Raw genomic sequence first — 22,659 nt, 5'->3', positions numbered from 1 at the left:
ACAGGCTGCCTTCTGCTCCACGTGTTGGGAAACCCTAGGGACAGAACTAGGAATGACAGCAAAGGTTCATCGCCTTAAGAGACATGACCCCTCTCTGTCCTTACACCAGTGACGAACATTTATTTCTGGCCGGGAAAGAGTTTTCTCTGCCTAGGTCATTGTGTTTCCTCATTAGAGCCAGTTTTGGGAACGGCATCTTCTTCCCCTGGCTTGGGTCAAAAGCGCCAAGCCTTCCCTCTGTTGGACACTGCAACCAGCCACGCTGAGCACCTATCACCCACACACGCGTTGCTTTGTTACAGTCTGTACAAAACCAAAGAGAAAAGCTTTTTACCAAACCCTCTTGGTGCTAAAACATCTTGACATTAATTTGTGCTAAAATAACTAGAGGACTAAAACCTAATCTACTACAAAAAAAGAGACCATGATGACCTCAGGTTACAATACAAAGACCTTTGTGGGACGTGGGGATTATTTTTATACAGACCATGGCAACTGTAAGCGGTAAATTATACTCCCTGTGGTTTTCCCATCAAGGAGCTGGTTACGAAAGGAAAGAAAAGCCTGCCATTAGTAACCAAAGACACACATGTGATGATAGATACAGGCTGTCTTTATGGGAGAAACAAATCATGTGCTTGAGTATACTGTCTAGACGGCTGTGGATGAATAAAAATGGCTTTACACAATTATTTGGATAATAATTTAATGATCTTTACACTAAAAAAGAATTTAGACCTAACTAGAATTTTCTGCGTAAATATGAATGTAAAAGTGAACAACTTAAAAATGGAATTCACAGCTACAGATTTTACTGGATTATTTCTCTTCACTTGGGAAAGATGGGAAGGGGGGCACTATATTCCATTTCTTCTGAAGACATTAAGACACTTCTCTGAGAGTAACCGAATTGTGGAAAATGGAGGAAAATGACTTTACTTCCAAGATATCATTCCTCTTGGACCATGACAACTTTGGACAAAAATATTTCCACAAAACTTCATTTTAATCATCTTCTTTACAAAGCACAATACTTAAGACTTTTCTAAATACAACTTTAGAAAATGAAGCAAAAAAATAATCTCCACAGATGCTGGTCGAGTCCATGCTGAAAGCAAAAGAATTTTTTCAAAAGTGATACTTGCAAGCTGTTCAATATTCTTCACAGGCCCATTTTGTAAAGAGTGAAGATGGTGGCTGTTCGGGCAGTGGCTCATCCAGTTCCATGACTGTAGAGTCCTCTTGCTGGCTAGCCCACAGGGCAGTAATGAAGCTGGATACGCCAACTTCTCCTTCTAGAATTGCTCCTCTCTCTCCTGATACAAAGAAAGCCAATGGCTCTATTTTTCAGGTCGCCAGTACCCCACGAGGGCACTCCAACCTCTCAATTTAATTTATTCACAATCTTTCTCTGTATACACATTATATAAAACTATACCGTTAGGGATTTTCATGATGAGTGAATGAGAAATCCAAATGTCAAAGAATCCAATCCTCATTCTTATATTTGGTGGTGGGAAATCTCTAAAGCCTTCAAGTTTAACGTAGAAATGCCTAGAACAGTCAAGGGGTATAGGAATGTTTTATGTTGCCCTTGGAAACTTGGCGCTCCTGGCCCCAAGCAAACTGAGGGCAAGGCTGCTGGAAAGGCAGTAATGTCCAGATATGAGAGTGAAGGGTGTGAGGCTTCTTTCTTTACACACTCCCTTCCCTTAAATTTGCCATCATCCTGGAACCGTACCTGGAGGACCAGGATGTCCAGGGCTCTGGAAATACTCGGAGGGAAATAGCAGCCTCCGGCAACAAGGTTGAACAAGTAGGTAAGAGGAAGGCAGCGGAAGGGAGAGAGGCAGAGACATTCATTTGTAATACTTTCGACGATCAAGAACGTGTGATGATTTTTTTTTTTGCATCACTCCTTCAGTGTTATCAATTCTCATTCTTTGTGGTTGTACAAATCTACTCATATTTAGTAGTTTCGCTCTAAAACTCAGGGAATGGACAAAGCAGCTTTTTAGAAACACACAAAACACCTTCAGGGGCCATGAAGGGACCATCCCCCCGACCCCCCAATCCCCAAACTATCTTGCAATACAGTATGCTCCCCTTATTTTCTGCTAAGGATGAGAAAACAGTTACATTAGTCTAAAGCTGAACTCTTCATTGGCTACAAAGATACAGCGGACAAGCAAACACCAGTTTCCTCGGGTCGGAAAAAGCAATTCCATGAATGCAAGAGAGATCCAATGGCTACACTTCAACAAGCGCCTCCCCCCTTTCTCTTGGACCTGAGGAAGGGGTTACAAGAGAGCAAGGCAAATGAGATCATGTGAGTACACCTTCAACAACAGCACACGTGGATAGCCTAGTGCAGGAAATAATACAACTCCCCCCCACCTTTGTTTTCATTTGCATTTTACTTTTATTTATTTTTGCTTTAATAATGCATATTCCGTTCACTCAAAAGGTGCAAAGGACAGGAAGCAGGGGTTTAACTTGGCTGATGAAAAATCAAGCAGGGGTGACATTTCTAGTTCATGAACAACCTAAAACTAGGAGAACTTAAAAGTTACAGCTGGTACCAAAGAGCACGCCCAACTTCACAGCTGTCTCCTCTTAGGACCTTTGGTTAGGCGAGAGAAGCTTTGAAGACAGTGGCCTCTAGTAGACTTTGATAAGTGACTAAAAAAAATAAATGCGTGTGTGTGTTTTTTAAATCATGGTAGCTGCATCACAAAAGCTCCAATCAAGAGGGTGGTAAAAAGAAGGCACAGATCATTGCAAATACCAGATTTTCTCTTTCTCTTTTTGTAAATATACCATCATATATAAGCTAAAATTTATCTTAGGGTGGTGGGGTTTGCTGGCAGGAGGAAGGACAGGTTGGACCTAAAATTGCATATGTAATAGACTCCTTGAGGGGGACACAGAGCGAGGCAGCTTTCCGCCTAAAGCAAAAGAATGGGATGCTCGCTCTGGACTATGTGTGATACAAACACTGGGGGAATCTGTGGCAAAACACGATTAAAAAAATCATAAAATTATAAAGCTTGTAAACGAAGACTCTAAAATTACATTTTATTAATGGAAAATATCATCAAAATAGTACCACTATGGACTAAACTGCCTGAGTTTTCGTTTCACGTGAGATCTCATAGTAAAAAAGCCTTTAGCACAATTTTCTCTGTTTAAGTCACAACCAGTGCCAGACCCAGGACTATACCATGGGGAAGAGTCTCCTCTTGGATGGAATTTGTGTTGTGCTATCAAGACTTTTGTGCTGATCTTTCAAACAGGGACATGTTGAGGCAATTTTTCATCTTTTGGCACAAGGTTATTTTGGCTGGGGCGGAAAATTTGAGTCTTGGACTTGGGATGAATAATGCGACATTTCATTTATCAAGTATTCATTTTGATTGAAGAGCTTTCTTTATGTCATTAACTTCCATCTATAAAGGAAAAACAAGAGCCGAACAAAATCACAATGAATTGGCTGGTTGGATAAAAGCTGAAAGATAAGCAACCTGGTTGATTGAGAGCAAATAATCAACCTGACAATTTGAAAGGGGAAATGGGTGAAATGACATCTGAATGAAGAGTTGATCATGATGCCAGAAATTGACATAAACCTAAAGAACAGGCACACCAACTCGAAGTGCTAGGAAAGGGGGGATGTTTGAATTCCCAGGCTACCAGTATCCAAAATTTGTCAAAAGCAATGATACAACAGTAATTTCAGTTCCTTGGCCAGAGGGTGGAGCAGCGTGTCCTGACACACTGACCACTTGGCAGGTCTGGAAGGCAGCTGTGGTTGGGCCCAAGGGGGTGTCTATCAGCACCCGCAAAGTGATGACAAGCAGTTACCTATCCTTTAAGCACCATGGATCCCAGTCACCACCAAGGGCACCAACTGCATGAGAGCTGAAAGCCTACCATTCCCAACTCCTATACACTCTCTACCCTTTGGTAAAGGCTGAGTTAGATCAGAGGGAGGCTAAAGAGAGGGTGACACAGCTCTGATGCCCTGCAGGACTGACACGGCTGTCAGGGAGAAGTAAAGAGATAAGGAGCAAGTGCCAAGTGTGGCCGGCTGTGGTCCTTGGGGTCCCAATAGCGGCATGACAGAAGCGCCAATGGGGTCTCCCTGGCACCATATGCCCTCTGGCAGTTACGACAATGAGGCCTCTGAAAACTGAGGGGAACTTTTCACAGAGGAGATGTTTCAGATAAATTCCAAATGAGAAACCCAACTTGGGGCACGTTTGCTAATGCCTCCCTTCCCCAAGACTTCCTGGATCCCAGGAGAGGATGTGAAGGGGGGCTATATAGTTCTAAGAAAATTCTCACAGGAAGCGCATCGAAATTGGTAGAGAAGTAACTATCATTTCTTTTCTTTTTTTTTAACATCTTTATTGGAGTATAATTGCTTTACAATGATGTGTTAGTTTCTGCTTTAAAACAAAGTGAGTCAGCTATACATATACATATAGCCCCATATCTCCTCCCTCAATTATTTTCAAAATAAAGCCCGGACTCTGCTCCCACCCACAAATGAGCCTCTCACGGGGCAACAGGACCCCAAGGGACCCACCTGCAACCGAAGCCGGATTTTCTTCTCTTCATCCAACTCTGACAGTAACTGCTTAATCTCTCGTCTGGAAAGCAAATGACAAAGTTAAACAAAAGCCCAGACTTCCCCGACAAGAGATATGAAGTCTCTTATCATTACAAAATCCATCTGATCCTTTTACAAAGAAAGTGTGGACAGAACATTACATTATATTTTCTTTGCACGGCTATTGCTTAAAGCCTGTTGCAGATGGAAAGGCCTTTATTTCTGGGCTCCCCAAATATGTAGCCATCAAATAGTAGGTCTGAAATGACCTTTGAAATCCCTTAGTGCAAGTTTCTCCTAAAAGAAGATGGGGAAACTGAGGCCCAGAGAGGTGGCCTGACTTGCCCAATGACGACACTCCAGGTATCCAGGCTCATATTCGGTCATCTTCCCTCTAACTAGTCCTTTATTATAGAATCACTGGTCTTTACATGGACTTACATAATAATATTCATTGCAGACATTTTTACCACTCCATATATGTTTCTTTTATTTTCACAGAGTTTTACATTACTGAAAGGTTACTGGTACGTTTTCAGAGATTCTCACAAAATCGTGCAAATAGTAACACCCGAAAACTTGGAGGTAAAAGAACTGAACTAACGATATGGTAATCATGTCATAGAGAAAGTAGACACGAGTTAGAACACACAGCCCAGTGCCCTTCCCAACAGTAAACAGTGAAGTAGAACAAAACTAATCATCTTGCAAACTCAGGCTCTACACTTAGGACACTGCAACCATCCTAACTCTGGTCAGAGAGCTGTACTCCATTTTAGGGTATCAGACACTCCATTTTACGCACACGTTTTTATAAACTGGACTGGAAAATCAAAACACAAACACCGCAGAACCAGCACAAGAAACAAGGTCGATGTTATGTAGCATTTGCTCACTTCAGATGAGCACCACGATGGTCCCTGCACTTGGGTCAGTGTCCCAGCACTGCTGTCAACACGTTGGGTTCTCTGATATTAACCACCTGTGCTGCGTTCCTGCATTTATTCAAGCACACGTTATGCTCCAGCAGTCCAGGTTGGGGAGTTAGCTGGGGAGGGAGGTGCGAAGATAGTCACTAAGTCTTGAACTAGTAAAAAAGGGTACGTCTACGAGGAGGGAGGAAGATGGGGGAGTTGATGGAGAAGAGCCAGGACAGAAGCAGGGAGGTGAGAACTGCATGTTTGGGGATGACGGGAATCAGCACAGACTTGAGCCAAAGGCTGAAAGGAAAGTGACGTCAAGAGCTAAGGTGGAAGACTGGGGGGGACCCAGTGCTCCTGGGCGTGAGGGCCAAGCTGAGGAAGGCTGTGAAGGGCAGGCCTTGGAGAGGGGCCACTGTGATGTCTGATTCAAGAAGATGTTGGCTGGGGAAGGACAAGTGCAGCCATCCATGCCCGGGTTCACAGTGGAGAGAGGAACAAAGGGGTGGAGTGGCCCCAAGGCACTGGCGATTCTGCACTCCAGACTCAGGCACAGGCCATTTCAGAAAAGTTCCGGGCACTTTTCAGAGCGAGGGCCCCAAGGGACGAAGCCCTGGATCCAGGAGTGTCTGACCCGTCTTGTTCAGAAGGCTGAGAACCAGTGCTCTGGGATGTACTGGTGCTGTCGGGTCACTGTCCAGGCAGGGGACACCTGTCGCCTGGACACGGATGGGGCCTTTGGGTATGCAAAGCTATACTGTGCCAGGTCAGATACGAGTTGGGGACTTGGAAGAGTTAGGGGCAGCCTGGCTGGCCCCTCAAGACCCGCTCTAGTCCCATCCTGTGGTTCTGCATATTTATCTGATGAGCCCCTTCCAGGCAGGGGGTGAGTCCAAGAGGCCCCCAATTCATATGACACCTCCAGCCTGAGTGGAACAGAAGCGAATAGAGCCATAGTACTCAAAGTGAGTTCCATGGAAGCCTTGTCCTAGAATGTTCTAGGGAAAAAATGGACTCCGTGATTAAGTACGTTTGGGAAACACTGCATACGTTATCCTCCATCTTCCCATGCACAGTGAAGGCTCTGAGCAGTCCTTCGGAGAAGAAAGTAACTTTGTTTAACCCAATTATTCCCCAAAGTACACAAAACACTTCAGGGCCCTCCAGCTGCAGGCATCCTCCCGAAGGTGTGACTGCGGGTCTGTGGCCCCATTGCCCGCCACTGCCCCGGGCTCCTCTCGATCCGGGCGGCCAGGCACCAGGAGTGCACTGACCTGCCGGGCCGCTCCATGCGCCTGTGAACCTGCCCGTGCTGTGCCCTCTGCTGGGGTGCTCTGCTCTTGGCAATGCTAGGTCGGCTTTCGAAATCCTACTCAGGAAACACCTCGAGATGCCTCCCCCGTTCCCTCCAGAAAGAGCCAACGGATCCCTAAACTCTCTGCGCCTCCGTTTATTCAGATAAGTGCCTCCTGACTTCTAATCCTTTTACCATTATTTTTTAACTGCACACAGCATCCTGGGTGATATGCGTGTGATATTTATTTTGGCTTGCAGGTCCCTCTCCCCATCTAAGCGCCCCCTTAGGATCAGAGATGCGGAGTGCGTATGTGCAGGCATGCACAGAGGCCACTCGAGTCTCCTGGTGAGAACATCTTGATGAGTGTCAAGCCTCAGGTTTAAAGAGTCCCTGCATCTTTTGCATACATTGTACCCCTAAACGCAAGCCAATTCCTTCATGGGGCAGCTAACTGAAGGAATTGCCATTTTTCTGGTGCTAGAAGAAAAGCTGGCTGTTGGGATTATTAAGAAGTGGTGTATGCACCACTGCCGTGGTGTCTTCTGGGGATTTGAAGATCTTTCTTTTTCGCAGCCTGCTGAGCACGTCCCTTGTAGCTGACTCCTCCCCCTATGCCCCGGCGCCAGCCCGTGTGCAGCTGGCCCAGTTTACACGTGGAGCTGAGCTCAGTGAAGCTCCTCGGGTTCACACCCCCACTCCCAGCCCTGCTGCCACCATCCCCAGGGAGGCGGCCCACCCTCAGGGACAGGCTGGGCCCCAAGGTGGCAGAACCAGGCCCTGAGCCGGTGGAAAGCAACCCCCGGAGGCAGTTACAGAAGGGGCCGCAGACACTCACTTCTGCTGGTCCTTCATGGTCTCGACGATGCCCCTCAGCTCCCGGACCTGTGTCCTCAGCTCCTCCACGGCCGCCTGGCTGCTGGCTGGAGGCTCCATCTTTGGTTTTCCTTCCGCGCCGAACAGAGACGGGGAGTTGGCTCTGTGTCCAACTGCTCCCAGAGAGGACGACAGGGGAGAGGATGCTGCTGAGGACAGAGGGGCCGGCCCGCCACTGCCCGCAGCCATGGTCCCCGGCTTGGGCGGCAGCGAGGCTTTGTTGTCGGACACCTGTGATGAGTGAGGACAGAGAGGATTCAGGCTAGGGATTCGTGTGCTGCACCTCCCCGTCCTGTTTACTAAAACCCGCTATCTACATCCCCGTCCCCGCAGCCCTCCGTATACTCCACTCACTCACTCATTCCTTCATCCACAAGCCCCCAGGGCCTACTTGGTGCAGGCATCCCCTTATGAACTTTAAATTTGACCACCTTTCTGAACAGGTAGTTCCTGACTGGTTTAATGTACACATCCAGAGGCCCATGTACCCGCTAGGCTCTGCAAACCCTGAAGTGAGCAAAACATTTTCTTGGCCCTCAAGGAGCTTAGAACCCAGTGAGGTGCAGACAGACAGACCAACCAACACACTGTAGATGAGGGGGGAGCGTGCACGCAGGGTGGGAGGCACACAGCGCCGCAGAAGTATATACAGAATATATATACAGAATATACACAAGGGACCAAGCATCCCAGAGGGAGGGCATCAGGCAGGAGCCGACAGCCTCATCCTGGAGGAGGAGGTCAGAGAAGAGTAAGTGGGGGGCGGGGGGGGCAGGGGAAGTTCTAGAGGAGGGAGCGTGCTAGCAGAGGCCTGGAGACCCGAGAGTGAACTGCATTCACGGGAAGCCAGAATGTCAGGGGGGCAAGAGAGAGGTAGGGCGCACACAGGGGGCTTGCGGAAAGGGTTAAAAAGATCGCCTGCTGAGCTCAAGATCACTGCGGCTGCAGAAGGGCTGAAGGTCTGGTGGGTCTGGAGGTCTAGACAATTGCTAGGAGACTCATACGGTGAAAGCTAAAAATGGTGAGGGTTTGACTCAGGCGGCGGCCAAGAGGATAGAGAGAAGACAGCTTTGAAAGATGCGGCAATGGCAGGCTCATCCAACCAAGAGACGCAGTCCCTGCCCTCCCAGAGCAGGCACCCCAAGGCCAGGAGGATGTGGTCCTGGACAGGCCGTAGTGGGCGAGGAGGAAGTACGGATCAAGGGCCATGGGTGGGGATGGAGGAAGGAGGCGTTAGGGTTGACCCTTTCATGGGAGGAAGAACAGACTGAAGGCCCAAACAGTGATCTCAGTTTTGGACACACGGAATTTTAGGAGCCTGAGGGATGGCCAAGGGGGAAGGCCAATGGGTAGAGCCGATGACTGAAAAAGTGAGCTGGGCCAGAGAAATCACCAGAGGCAGTGCAAGCCATGGGGGTGGATGACGAAGAATGAGAAGAGGCACAATGACGGACCCTGCGGACGCCCCAAGTTGAAGAGGTGGAGGGAGAGGGGAGAGCCCTTGGGGACTGGGACAAAGTGCTGAGAGGGGATGGAGCCAGACCAGGAGGGGGCCTGGGTCATGGAAGTCTCCTGGAGGAGTTTCCAGAGGATGCTGAGATGAGAATTAGGGGGGAGCCCATTTGGTGGAGCCAAGGGAGACTGAAATCTGATCAAGGCAGGTGAGCGCCTGCATGGGACATGAGGGGCGTGGCCTGCAAGTTTAGAACTCTCTTTCCAAACACTCGGCTGAGGAAAGAAGATGGGAGAAAGGGAGAGGGTGTTCGTGGAGAAGCCTCAGGAGGAGGCAGGATCAAGGAAGGGTTTTGTTTGCTTTCAAAGATGGGGGAGACCCTGAGCTGGGAGGTGTCTTGAGGGTAAGAGCCAAGGCTGAAGACGGAGGAGGCAGGCAGGGGAGGCCTGATGGAGAAGTGCCCTGAGGGGGCCTGGAGGGCACAGGGAACACAACGGTCATGGGTCGGGGGAACAGCGGCACAAAGCAGGCCTAGGGGAGGCGGCAGCTGCAAGGGAAGGTGAGATCACAGGTGGGGTGTGGCGGATGGGGGCAGGTAGTAGACGGGACATTGGGGGGTGAAGCGGGGGAGGGGAGGGAGCTGAGGCTGCCGGCGCCCAGGCCGGGAGCCAAGACGAGGCTGGGTTGGCACAGTGAGGAGGCAGAGTCTGGATTCAGGCTGTGCTACAGGGAGAAACTGGGCAGAGTCAGCCAGAAGCAGATGGGCCATCATTCCCAGCCTTGCTGCTCGCCTTTTCTCTGCCAACTTATCATTGAGGAAAATCACTTTCTGCTGCCAGGGAGAGCGATCCACCATCCTGTGCTTATTGTTAGCAGGAGTCATAGTCAGAGGGGCGAGGGACTGACATTTACGGAGCTCTGGTTATATGCCGGACGCGGGCTGGACAACTGAAATGAGGATTAGTTGGCACACAGCTTGACGGAGCAGGAAACTGAGGCTTAGGGATGTGGCTGAGAAATTCCGCAAGTCTCACAGCTCATAAGCAGCAGAACTGAGATTCAATTCCCTCCCCATCAGCTGGACCCTCAGGCCTGGTACAGTGACCGTGGCTGCCTGAGTCTGAAGATTCGTGCTCTCCTGACCTGATTTCCTTCGCTTCTTTTCTATTCCTGGGTTCATACTTTTCCCCATTTCCCACCTTGCATTATCACGCACCTCCCTCAGCCCACCGATGTGCTCACACTGACTGACTTCCAGGCACTTTTTCAATCAATGCTTCTTTTTGCATTTCCTACGTGACTCGCTCTCCCGTCCCATTTCAGCTAACAAGCACTCGTTATAAGCCCTCACAGAGTATAGGCCACCAAATGCCCTGATCAAATTAGTTCAGGTGGAATTTCTAGAAGCAATAAACAAGACATGACAACTCCAGGCAAGTGAAATAGGCTAATGGGATAGAACAGTGCAACTCAGCAACGTGATGAGCCACTGCCCACCAGTAGATGTCACTATAGAGACACCCTAGGGACGTCGGAGAGGCTGCGACTATAGGCATTCCTATGGTCACCAGAAAAAACGGATCTAAATCCAATTTCTGTAAATGGAAGCCTTTTATAAAGGAAGACTGCTTCAGTTTTGTGAATAATTACAATCGATCTGTTTTATAGGATCATATTTTTGCTGACTCTATCAGATTTTTAAGAAAAGCTATACATATAAATTCTTAAATCTATCAGAAGAAAATTCCACATCACCTTTGATTTCTTTGTGTTAATTCGTGCTTCGAGTGCTTTAAAAATGACTTCCATTTTCTGCTTTTAGACAGAAGGCAGCTGCTAATGTTTACAGAAAATAAGTCCAATTGATTGGGTTCTCTTAGCATGAGAAAATGGAATTTTAAAATCTTACTTCACAATCATAGGACGAACAGAACTTGTACAGGGTACCCTTCAGAAGCCACATGCAGTTGCTAAACAATGTGTTCTTTGTTCCTCACAAGTCAGTAATAAAAGAGCTATACCATCCCCTGGGTGTGCAATGAAATTAATGTTTTTAAACATTTTAAACATTAAAATGACTATAGATTTATCCTAATAAACGAATCCAAATGAGCTTTTCTTTAAGAAATCCCATTAGTTATTCAAATTCATGAACTGCCAACCATAATTTGTGACACCACCAGTTTTGAACATAAAAGTCACCATCTGTGGGCAGAGGGCACAGCATTTAATATATTTAATGTAGTATTTCTAGACACCTCTAGGTTTTTAAAGTTGTTTTGGTTCTTGTGATGGTGATGGTGGTGGTGGTGGTGGTGGTGGTGGTGTGCGAGGGCATTGTGTGTGTGTGTGTGTGTGTGTGTGTGTGTGTGTGTGTATGTATGGTTGATGGTATGAAGAGGAGATCAAACCACAAGAGAAAACATGGGTTTCTGCCCAGTTTTGGAGACTGTCACATTCCTTAGGGATTTTGATTACCAAAGTCACTGTCACCAAAGAATGACAAAAACTTGTGTTGCCTGTTGCAACGGACTGAATGTTTGTGTCCTTCCAAAATTCATATGAAAATCCTAACCCCCGCTGTGACGGTATTGGGAGATAGAACCTTTGGAAGGTGATTAGGTCATGAGGGTGGAGCTCTCATGAACGGGGTTAGTGCCCTTCTAAAAGGGACCCCAGAGAGCTCTCTCACTCTATTTCCTCCATGTGAGGACACAATGAGAAGTCTACAACCCTGAAGAGATCCCTCTTCAGAACCTGACCATGCTGGCACCCTGGTCTTGGGCGTCCAGCCACCAGAAATGTGAGAAATAAATTTCTATTGTTTATAAGTCACCCAATCTATGACACTTTGTTTTAGCAGCCCCACATGACTAAGACATCTGTTTATCCTTGTTTGGTTTATAACTCATCATCAGAGCATACACGTAAAGGCAGGGATCCCGTGCTGTCAGGACACCCTCGCCATGGCTGGCCACTCACTTGGGATATGGTAACAGTCTTTGAAGTTTTCTTTGATGCGTCCACTCCTCTGTGTGCAAGCGAAACGTGTTCTTCTTTATCTTCTTCAGGACTTGGGGAGTCAAAGATATCAGGGCTTGAAAGGGAAGACTGGATAAAGCCAAAAGAAAATGCTCTTGTCAGAATTACACCTTAGCTGACATAGCTTTTGTTAACATAATGCAGTGTGCCTTTCAAAGCACTGACACTTCTATTTTGTTTGTCTCCTCATTATAACCACGGGGCAGAAAGTGTGCTATTATCTGTGTGCTAGAGAGAGTGGCAGAACTGAGACTAAGATTTCCTAGACCAGGGATCTTTCTTTCTATGGGATCTTTCCACTGATGCCCGTTGGTCATTTCATCCATGTGAGCATCTGTCATCCATCTTTTCCTGCTCAGAGCCTCTCTCTTTTTTTGTAAACATTTGCTGCCGTGTGCCAAGCACTCAGCTTGGTACTGAACTTAACAGTGACATGCCAGACATGGTCCCTGCTCTCACAGGGTTGACAGTCCAGTGGGGAAGGACACACAGGTGGAGAGGAAGCTGCCTCTAACCTGCCTCTCCTCCATTCCCTCCGGATCCTTTTCCAGAACCACCAGGTCTATTGCATAGTGAAGTGTCTAAAAGGACTTGTCTGAGAGGAAACCATTTCCGGGGGCAAAGGATCACTACCCCTGCGGATCAGTGACCAGCGTTTCTGCAGCCCCAGAGAACAGCCCTGCCTGCCAGCACAGCAAGCTCACGTCTAATTTGGTGCCTGCGGCTAAAACGCTGCCCTCATTGCTGTGGACAATCATTATCCATTTTGGATTCCATCTTTGCTAAGGTGTACTTACAGAATGGCAGCATCTCTTGGTAAAAGATAGGGATAACACTCCTACTCTTTCTGCCTCGCTGTGAAGATCAAAAGCTGGATGAATGTAAACCAATTCACTTGAATCACTTGGTCAAAAATGATTACTGTACTAGAATTTCCCTATTTTAGGACAAAGCAGAGGAAAATAAGAGTTCCTGTGGCAAGGAATCTTTTTAAACGAAGAATCTTCCAGAGATATCTTTAGGTGAGTTCATATTCAGCCTTACCTCTATGCCTTCTATCCCTGTGGTGGGAAAATAATCATATTTAGAATCACTGCTTGGCACCATTATAGAAAAAAATCCCAGTTACAAATACTGGTTGTTTTCTTCTGTTTACTTACTAAGCAATACATGTAGGGAATTTTAAAGCAATGTTTTAAAATGAAAAGGTCTTGTTTGTTAATCTTCATTTAATCTGAAAATCCAATTACCTAGAATAACACCCGCCTCCAACCAAGCTTTCTTTTAATCTAAGCTTAATTACCTTACAATGCCTGTATCCTTTCATTTTGAGATTTTATTCCAAAGGCAGCTTCCTCCTACATAACCTATGATTCATGAGCTGCCAATCAAAGCTTGCTCTTTGAATCTGATAAACATAAACAGCTCAAACTAGGTTGAGAGGCCCCAGGATGGGGAGTCATGACTAATGTATTTCCTCGATCATTCCCTCCAATGGCCTTTTAGGAATATGTCCACATCCACCAATCCCATTTTGCTATGAAAAACCTACAGGTGCTAACAGGAAGAAGAGTAAACATGAATTCAATGTACATATCCATATGGGGATGGATAGGAATGAAGGGAAGCGAGTACAGTAATTATACTTCTTTAAGGCACAAATGTATCCTGCTGTTTTAAGTCCACGAGTAAAATTGTTCCATATCAAATGTCAAACTTTGAGCCACCATTGCCATAAGCTTCCTGTGGTCAAGAACCATGTACCTCTTATTCCCAGTTGCAGCCTTGGTACCTGGCACAGAGCTTAGCCTATAGGAGATGCCCATCAGTGTTTGTTGAATGAGTGAATGAATCAATGTGTAATCTAAAAGTGCAGAGAAGATGAGATGCCTTTACCAGGTCTCCCCCAAATATATACAAACTCTCAGACATGGGATGTAGGGACCAAGGCTGGGATGAGGGGTGGTAATTCAAATTTCTCTGTATTTAATTCTGATGCCTCAAGGCCCTCTAGATCTTGAAAAGTTAGGAAGGATTTGGAGGGGAAACAAAAATGATGAAGGATTTATAGAGAAGATATGGGAGGTAGGATTAAAAATTTAAATACAGAGATACTAAGAAGCAATTAAATAGGCTGTGTGTTTATGAGGGTGGGGAGAGGTGAGAGGGAAAGGGGAAAGAAGGTGGTATTGACACAGTACTCTATATAAGAGTGAAAAAGTAAGCCACTGTTTCAAGTCTTTCTCCCCCAAAGATGGTAATACACAGATATGTTTCCTACAAAGAGGAAAAATAGGATGACTCAAACCACACTTCCAGACCCAGTGGATATGAGAGAAGACGTTCAAAGGAAGTGGCATTCTTTTTCTTCTAAATGATGACCCCTTAGGTAGAGTTAGTAAAAAGTGTCCTGGGAAACCTGAAAAAGGTTAATTCCCTGGCATCTGGGTGAAGGTCCAAAGGCCTTAGTCCTGCATTCCCAGCAAGGACAAGGCAATCTGATATATAGAGATAAATAGATAGACAGACAGAGATATACACACACACATACACTGCTTGCAGAAGCACCAAGATTTTTCTACAATGACATTCACTTCAGTGTTTATGATGAATGGAAACAACATAGATGTCCAGTGACGGTGCACTGGCTAGATAAACGCTCATATATTCCCAGGCTAGAACTCCAGGCAGCCATTCACTGTGACGTGACGGAAGGATGTGTAATGACAGGGGAAAGGTGTACAGTGTAAGGGGGAAATGCAACTTCTAAAGCCACGTGTTCTGTGTGATCCCATTTTTGAAGAAATAAAAGATATACAGCAAGAGGTTAACAGTTCTTAGCTTGCGGGAGCAGGATTACTTACTTCTATTACTTGCTTTTTTATGCATTTCTTGCTTCAAATGTGGTACAATAAATGTGTTACAGGTTTTCTAATAAGAAACAAAGTTGTTCAAAATGACCCAAACAAAAACTTCCATGGGTTATCCGGAGCGTTCTGACTGTTGTCTCCTGCACGACCAGGTGCCTCGTATGTTTAAAACCCATCTCCTAAAGGTCTGTGCGGGGTTCCGTGGAGGAATGCCAAGGACGGGGCTTTGGGAGAAAAAGCCTGGGCCACTGCCAAGTGCTGTAGAGCGGCAGATCCCTTTCTTTTGCTTTTTTTTTTTTTTTAAAGTAAAGTTCTCTTTTGTTCACAGACCAAACCAGCCTTGCTCTCCTTTCCCACCAGAAAACATGCCATTTTGTTCTTACCAATTTCATTTTGGGTTCAAACAAGAATCCGTCTGGAAGGAGAGAGAAGGAAAGTGGGACTAGGGGTTCCCCACCTCGCTGGCAGATACACAGAGAACAAAAAGAAAGAATCACTGCTTGATTCCAGAAGACTCTCAAATCACTTCTGGTCAGCAGCGCATCTCATGACCGCCCTCTCCCAGCGTGTCCTCGAATCAGCTGCTTGCAGAACAGTTCGTAGCTAGAGTCCCTGATCTTTCCTGCCTTCCAGCTGTCGGCAAGTGAGGAGGCACTTACGGACGTCAGGGACTGGGACGGAGGCCTCCTCCCCGTGGCTTTCGGTCTGCTTGTGGTTGGGTGACTGAGTTTCTCAGTAGATGACACCACGGAATCAAACCCTTCTAGGTCTAAAACAAAAGTAAAACAAATTTTTTAAAGAGCATCAACAGGAGTAAGGGAAGGTTCTTATGCCATAAGCACCTCTTTTCCTTAATAATCATCCTTTAGGTCGGGATTACGCTTCATCATTTATGAAGGCTGTTTACATCCTTTGGTTATCCCATCAACGTGATTCAAACTGAATGAAAGAAATCACCTCCTCCTCGGTCTAACAAGCTATTATGGAGGAAAGAGAAACGTGATTCTTCTTTCCCCCTTCAACAGCTATATTCATAAATCTTTAAAAGCTACAGAAAGATGAGTAAAGGAGGAATCCTCTTTCTTCCACAAATCCAAGTCCATTTTGGCAGATAAAACATTCTTGCAGTCACAATACTATAAGCAGTTATCTCAAGGTACAATATCCTTGCGCAAGTGAATGCTGGTCGTTGATTCCAGAAGACAAGAGAGGGCAGCCTCCTTCTCTGGCTGTACCGCAATACTCTGACCATCACCCTACCATTAGATTCTTAACCCCCTGGAGATGGAGAGCAAGCTTCTGTTTCTCCAGATGACTCACAGAGCCCCGGACCATTCTGTTTCCAGAAGCATTGCTCAATGGAGACAACATCTTCTTCAGTCATCAGTCTGCTCACTCACTCACTCACTCCATTATGACTGAGCAACTACTCTGTGCCGCACACAGAGCTAGATACTAAGGCTACCCCAGTGCGCATGGCAGAAACGGGCCTGTCCTCAGAGAGCTCCCACCTCTGTGACTGACAGATGAACGGAGCATCTTTCAGCCAGATCATCACTGCACCTGGCATGTGTCCAGGAGGAAGGCCTTTGTCTTCACTTGGCCACCTCCTTCAACAAACGATCAGGCCAAGGGAGTCACCTGGTCCTACAGAGTCCTGGGGATTTACAAACCAAGTGTAGATCTGCGTATCATGCACAGAGGGATGGCTGGCAGACAGGCGCAGACCCTGAGACTCATTACTGCTGGTGAATGGGGACACGCCATCTCTTCCTGACAGGGAGACTGCTTCATTCGCCATGCCAGGCGCTGCCTTCCCAAACCATTCCCATTCTCCCTCCTAACAGAGCCCCGGTTTTCTTTCAGGACAATGTGCCCAGCAGAGGCACGTCTGGCCTAAGCCAACGATGGCAATCCTGTTCCTCTTTGCCTGTGACTGGTTTAGAGGTAGCCATGTAGCCCAATTTGGATCACTGAGAAATAAAAGGAAGTCTACTGAGAGCCACTGGGAAAGAGATTTCCTCTCTGTCTAGAGAGAGGCAAGTGAGGCGAAGGTCATTTGTGTTGCTGCTTCCTCTTCCCTCCTGCTTGGGACGCTGTTGTGTAAGAATAGGATGCCTGGAGCTGTGGATAGGTTTAGTGTCCTTATAAGAGGAGAAAGAGACTAGTGCCCCCTCACCTCCTCCACCATTGAGGACACAGTAAGAAGACAGTGCCTGTGAACCCGGAAGAGGGCCCTCAACAGACACAGCATCTGCTGGTGCCTTGAACTTGGCCTTCACAGCCTCCAGGACTGTAGGAAATACATGTCTGCTGTTTGAGTTCTCTTATGACAGAACTGGCAGACTAAGACAGGCATGAATCCTGAGCTAGGTTGTCTGGGTTCAACTCCCAGCTCCACCACTAGCCGCCACCTGTGTATCTGGCCTGTTTCTAGTCTCTTCCTGTTACTTCTTGCGGCAGTAGTTTTCAGCCTTTTTCCTGCCATTGTGCGAATGCCTAACACATGAGATGGATGCCCTTGGAGATCTTGAGGACAGCCGAGCAAAACAAATGGAAAGAGCTTGGGTGACTGACCGCCCCAATGAGCCACTCACCCACCCTGAATGACCAAGTGACCAGGTTTCTCACCGTGTGAAATGAATAGCCCCCTGTTATTTCAGCTAATTTTAGTCAGATATTCTTTATTTGCAACTGAAAACATCTTAAACTGCCATAATTGCAAACATGCTGGCTCAGGACAGAAAAGATAAAAATGATGTTCTTCTTCCCTCCTTATTTTGGGGAGAGCTCTTTTGTTGAGGGTTATCATAGACGGTCTGGCCGTGTGACAGCTTTATTCAATTAATGAACAGTCAGGTGTTGTCTGCAAACTACTTCCTTTAGTGGAAATATGCAAAACCAAGCACAAGTCACTGGTCAGGACAAACCATTACATTACACCTGGGATTATATTACATGACTTTATTTCCGCACCTGGTGAATGAATAATTACTCAACATGAACTCATTGTATCAGGGCAAAGCAACTGTAACCAAAGGTTAACTCTCTGAAGAGACAGCACAAGAGAAGTATCAGTCGTGCTCTGAGGCCAAGGAGCCAGTCAGCACCCAACGCCAGAGCGAGGCTCCTGAAAAGGGCCCCGTCTGGCCAGCCAGTTCAGAGAGGCTCGGGGCAGGCCTCTCTAGAGCCCGTTCACTGGCCTGACCCTCTCAGGAGCCTTCCCTTTAAGAGAATCTTATTTTCCTAAAAGATTCCCCTTGAGACCCCACCCCAGGACTGGCCTCTACCAATTCCACCTTGTTTGAAATTGAAATTACCAATTACACACTTGGATTGATGCCAAAAGCCATTATCTGACATTAATGTCCCCCCAATTAATTTTTTTAAATCGACTTTTCTCTGATTACAAAAGTAATACGTGCACAATGCATACTTTTTAAAAGCCATAAAATGGTAACAACAAAACAAAGTCAACTATAATCTTGCCACCCCGAGGCAAGTACTATTACTGTTTTGGTATATTTCCCTTCAGGCTTTTTTCTATAAATAGATAGCCCCGTTCACATGCTATGTAGTATTTCATTCTGCTTATTTCACTAAACATTATATGCCATGACGCTACAAATCCTTCATCAATATTTTGATTGTTGCAGAATCTTCTATTGCATTGCAATTCATGATTTAGTGAATCAATCCCCTACCGTTGGGTAAGTGTTTTCAAATCATTCCCCCTCTCTCTGTTGTTCTTTTTTTATTTTAATTAAGGAAAAGGGCTGCACAAATATCCTTGCATGCACTCTGCATCCGTGAGTTTAGCGGGTTCCCCAGCGGGGCCCTGGAAGTAGGGAATAAGACCCAGGGCAGGGAGGTCTGCTGGTGGGGAGGTGGGTGTGAGGGGGGTGGAGGACACGAAGCACACGGGGCTGGGGAGGGGGTGTGCCAGTGCTGAGGGCCTTGGCTGGGCGCTGCGACCGACCACCTAGGTCATGGCTCCATCCTGGAAACAGAAGCCAGCTCAGGAGGCAAAACCGGAGCAGGCTGAAGTGATGAAAGAACAATTAAAAGCCTGCTGGCTCCGGTTCTCCACCTTGGCTGCAGAGTGGCGCCATCTGGACAATTAAAAAAAAAAAGGCTCCTGCCCGGACCCCACCCTGGGACTGACTGGATTAGTCTGGGGCGCCGTCTAGGGCAGGGCAGGCTCTCCGTCTCCCCATGTTTATTAGTTTGTTAGTAGCAGCCACATGCAGGAGCGCTGCTCCAGAAGAGGCTGGGGGTGGGGAGGGACAAGCCAGGACTTGATCACGCGGAGGAGAGGAGAGGGCGCTGGGGCCGAGGGCCATCGGGTGAGCGGCAGATGTCCCAGGGCCGGCCCGGTGAGGCATCGGCAGCAAGGCTCCTCACAGGGTGGGTCCCCTGCAGACCTGGTGTGTGAGCAACAGAGGCGATCAAGTGGCAACCAAAGGCTTGGGTGACCACTGGTGACGAGTCAGAAACACAGCGGCTGGAGAGAGAAGGAGGCACTCGAGGGGGCCGAGCATGCAGAGCGGGGTGGGGGAGGGGAGCGGCTGGGATGGCCGCAGGCCCCCCTTAAGATGAACTCAGCACATCCCCTGGTGTGCAGCGACAGACAAGGTCACAGCCAGGAGACTTCTGCTGGACTCCATCTGGGCTCCCTCCCCACCCTCCTGGGCCCCCTGAAATAGTGAAGTCCCAGGGGGAGCTGAGGGTTTGACAACGTGTGAGAGAGGGGTCTCTCCTAAATCACACTTTCGAAATGACTCAGAGGTGGCCTGGTGTCTGTGTGACGCACTTAGACTGTGAGCCCCAGGAGGGCAGGGACCCATCTCTGCGCTCTCATAGCCTAGCGCCTTCCTGGGGCAAACATGCTTGACATTCTGTGAATGTAGGAACAAATGAACACACCCACGAATGAACCAACTCTCAAGAAAGAACTCTGATTGCAGGCGTGCAGTTTACAGAGGTGGCTGCTAGCGGGCAGTGAGGCAGCAGCTTCGGGGTGGAAGGCAGCCTTCTATGCCAGGGCTGCAGAGGAAGCCTGGCCGGCCCAGTTCGTTTCACTGGCTGAGGTCTGCACTAAAAAGTCCTGCACATGCTGAAGCCTGGCCGCACTCAGCGAGCACACTCGGCCAGAGTCTCCACAACAGATGGCCCAGAGGACTGCCTCGTCTCTGTCACTCAAGAGTAAGAGGAGAGGGACTTCCCTGGTGGCGCGGTGGCTGGGAATCCGCCTGCCAGTGCAGGGGACACGGGTTCGAGCCTTGGCCCGGGAGGATCCCACGTGCCCGTGCGCTGCGGCTGCTGAGCCTGCGCTCTAGAGCCCGTGAGCCACAACTACTGAGCCCGCGTATCACAACTACTGAAGCCCTCATGCCTAGAGCCCGTGCTCTGTGGCGGGAGAGGCCACTGCAGTGGGAGGCCTGCGCAAGGCAGCGAGGAGTGGCCCCCCGGCTCGCTGCAACTAGAGAAAGCCCGCGCGCAGCAACGAAGACCCAACACAGCCATGAATGAATGAATGAATGAATGAATAAGTATGTAAGTAAATAAATAAAAGAGTAAGAAGAGGGCCAAGTCCTGCAGGGGAGCCGCACTCTTAACCTCCTCATGCAGACTCAGCTACACTGAACTTTCTACATTTGAGCTCATAAAAAACACTTTTGGGAAACAACAAACAAAACCAAAGTGCCAGAAAGAAAAAGACGCACCAAGGATGAGGTCACTTGATGAAACGGGAACCTCAGACCTTGAACTTCGACTCACTTCTGCTTTCTGACAGCGAAGGGGGAAACTCTTCAGCACTGTAACGCAAATTTTCAATGGCACAGAGCATGCTCTCATGACTGTGGTCGCAGTAGCTGAGATTAACAGAATTTCCATGACTAACCCGTTGTGGTGCAAAGAAAATGTCCCAATTTTCATGGTAGTTTTGAAATGGATCAGGCTGAAACTTGATATGAGCTTTCTCGCCTGGCTAGGAATTTTTCCCCTTAATAAAAAATGGTTTTAATGCCCATAAGCCAATCCAAAACTCTGAACTGGCAAATGCCGGGTATTTTTTAAAAGTTAGTTTCATACGGATGAGAAGCCCTTGGCTCTTCTGACACTTGGAAGATGAACCCTCTGCAGACATACAGGGATAATTCATGTTGGACACAGAGTCGGCTTGGAAAGGCCTTTGACTCTTCATGGCACACAGTTGCCCATTTTCCATGAATTTAAGTCACAGCCTATTTAGTTCAATTAGAAAATGTGGGCCCATTTTCCATCAATGGGAGGGATGGTACCAGTGACCACAGGTGACCTAAAACACATCCACTGAAAACCCGGACGAGAAACAGTCAAAAGTCTGAGACGGGCCAGCTGTCACCAAAGGAACTGCTTGTGAGCTCCTAAATGGCTCTGTTTATTTATTGTAGCTCGCTGCCCCGGGCTTGAGAACGAGTCCTAGAATGGAAGTTTCCTACATTTGAAGCCTGGCATTGTCGCTCCCTCCCAATATCTCTGGAAACCACCTCATCTCCTGCATGTCTCTGTCAAGGATCCTTAAGTCTGCTGGAACTTCGTGCTTGGAACCGCTGTAATGGATTTCTCAGTCCAAGTCCTGTACCACTCCACAGGCTGGCTACCACCAGAGAGAGATGTGTAAAGTGCAGATCTGAGTACGTCCCTTCACTGCTTCAAGTCCTTCCTGAGTGCCAACGAAATCCCAGTGCCTTAGCATGGCCAACACACCTCTGCCCCTTGGGTGACTTCCTCTTCTCCCCTCCCCCTCCTTTCCTCCCTTCCCCTGGAGACATCAAGGCTTGGCTTGGCAACTAAGACCTCTTCCAAGAATGCAGACTGCACCCTAAAACTGACCTGAGCACTCCCTAGACACTCACACCAATCTCTGCATTTAGCACCCTGAACTAACAGTCCTTGCCGACCTGTCTCCCTTACCCGCCAGGGAAGAAGCCGCGGTTCTTATCTCTGTTTTTCCCAGGCCTAGCATCATACCTGGCTTGCAGTGAGTGTTCAAGAAATGATTATTGAATAAATGAACAAACAACCTTTCTGGGCTTCAGTTTTCCCACCAGAAAAAAAGGAGAGAGTTATCTGAGCTATCAGCTTTGCAGGGTTATTCTTTTGTAAATGAGAGATTATGTGAAAACCCTTTCAAATCACGCAGGTAGAATTTTGTTTTCAGACACCATTGATGCAGTTGTGGGATTTGGGAGCAGAGATTTAAGAGCAAGTCTAACTCTTAAAAAAAAAAATAACCCGTGAACAAAATTTTTCTTTTAAGATTTAAGATGAGAAAACCCTAAACCCACAGGGCCACAGGTACTTCCTCTACAATGAAGAAGCATCTCAAGGTAGTCTGGAAAGGAGAAAATCTCACCCTGCATGTAAATCCTTTGACTAGTGTGGAAAATCTGTGCAGACTACAAAGACGGGCCCATTATTAGGGGTCAGTGAACACCTGTGTTAGCTGAGTCACCAACTGAAAAATTCTCATTCGAGCAATGATTAGATTCTGCAGGAAAATAAGCCCTCCAAAATGTGTATGGATACAGCAGATTTGCTGC

At 47.4% G+C, this 22,659-nt stretch overlaps 1 protein-coding gene across 12 annotated transcripts in view; it reads right to left on the bottom strand.

Moving 5' to 3' along the window:
* Window positions 1-2,398: 2,398 nt before the first annotated feature.
* SH3KBP1 (SH3 domain containing kinase binding protein 1) overlaps window positions 2,399-22,659 on the bottom strand; it is a 344,093-nt gene continuing 323,832 nt past the window's right edge. For 9 of the 12 annotated variants that reach the window (XM_067724407.1, XM_067724413.1, XM_067724406.1 and 6 more), the window contains 5 exons: window positions 15,730-15,839; window positions 12,141-12,269; window positions 7,668-7,936; window positions 4,592-4,655; window positions 2,399-3,449 (listed from right to left, as the gene is read on the bottom strand). In XM_067724407.1, coding sequence (XP_067580508.1) covers window positions 3,408-3,449; window positions 4,592-4,655; window positions 7,668-7,936; window positions 12,141-12,269; window positions 15,730-15,839 — 614 coding nt within the window. In that variant the 3' untranslated portion in view covers window positions 2,399-3,407. The remainder of the gene's footprint in view (window positions 3,450-4,591; window positions 4,656-7,667; window positions 7,937-12,140; window positions 12,270-15,729; window positions 15,840-22,659) is intronic. The other 3 variants (XM_067724411.1, XM_067724414.1, XM_067724416.1) reach the window with 1 other exon arrangement.

This window comes from Pseudorca crassidens, chromosome X (genome assembly GCF_039906515.1).
Source record: "Pseudorca crassidens isolate mPseCra1 chromosome X, mPseCra1.hap1, whole genome shotgun sequence".
NCBI lineage: Eukaryota > Metazoa > Chordata > Mammalia > Artiodactyla > Delphinidae > Pseudorca > Pseudorca crassidens.
The sequence above is the reverse complement of the archived record's forward strand: the minus strand, read 5'-3'. Positions and strand labels throughout refer to the sequence as shown.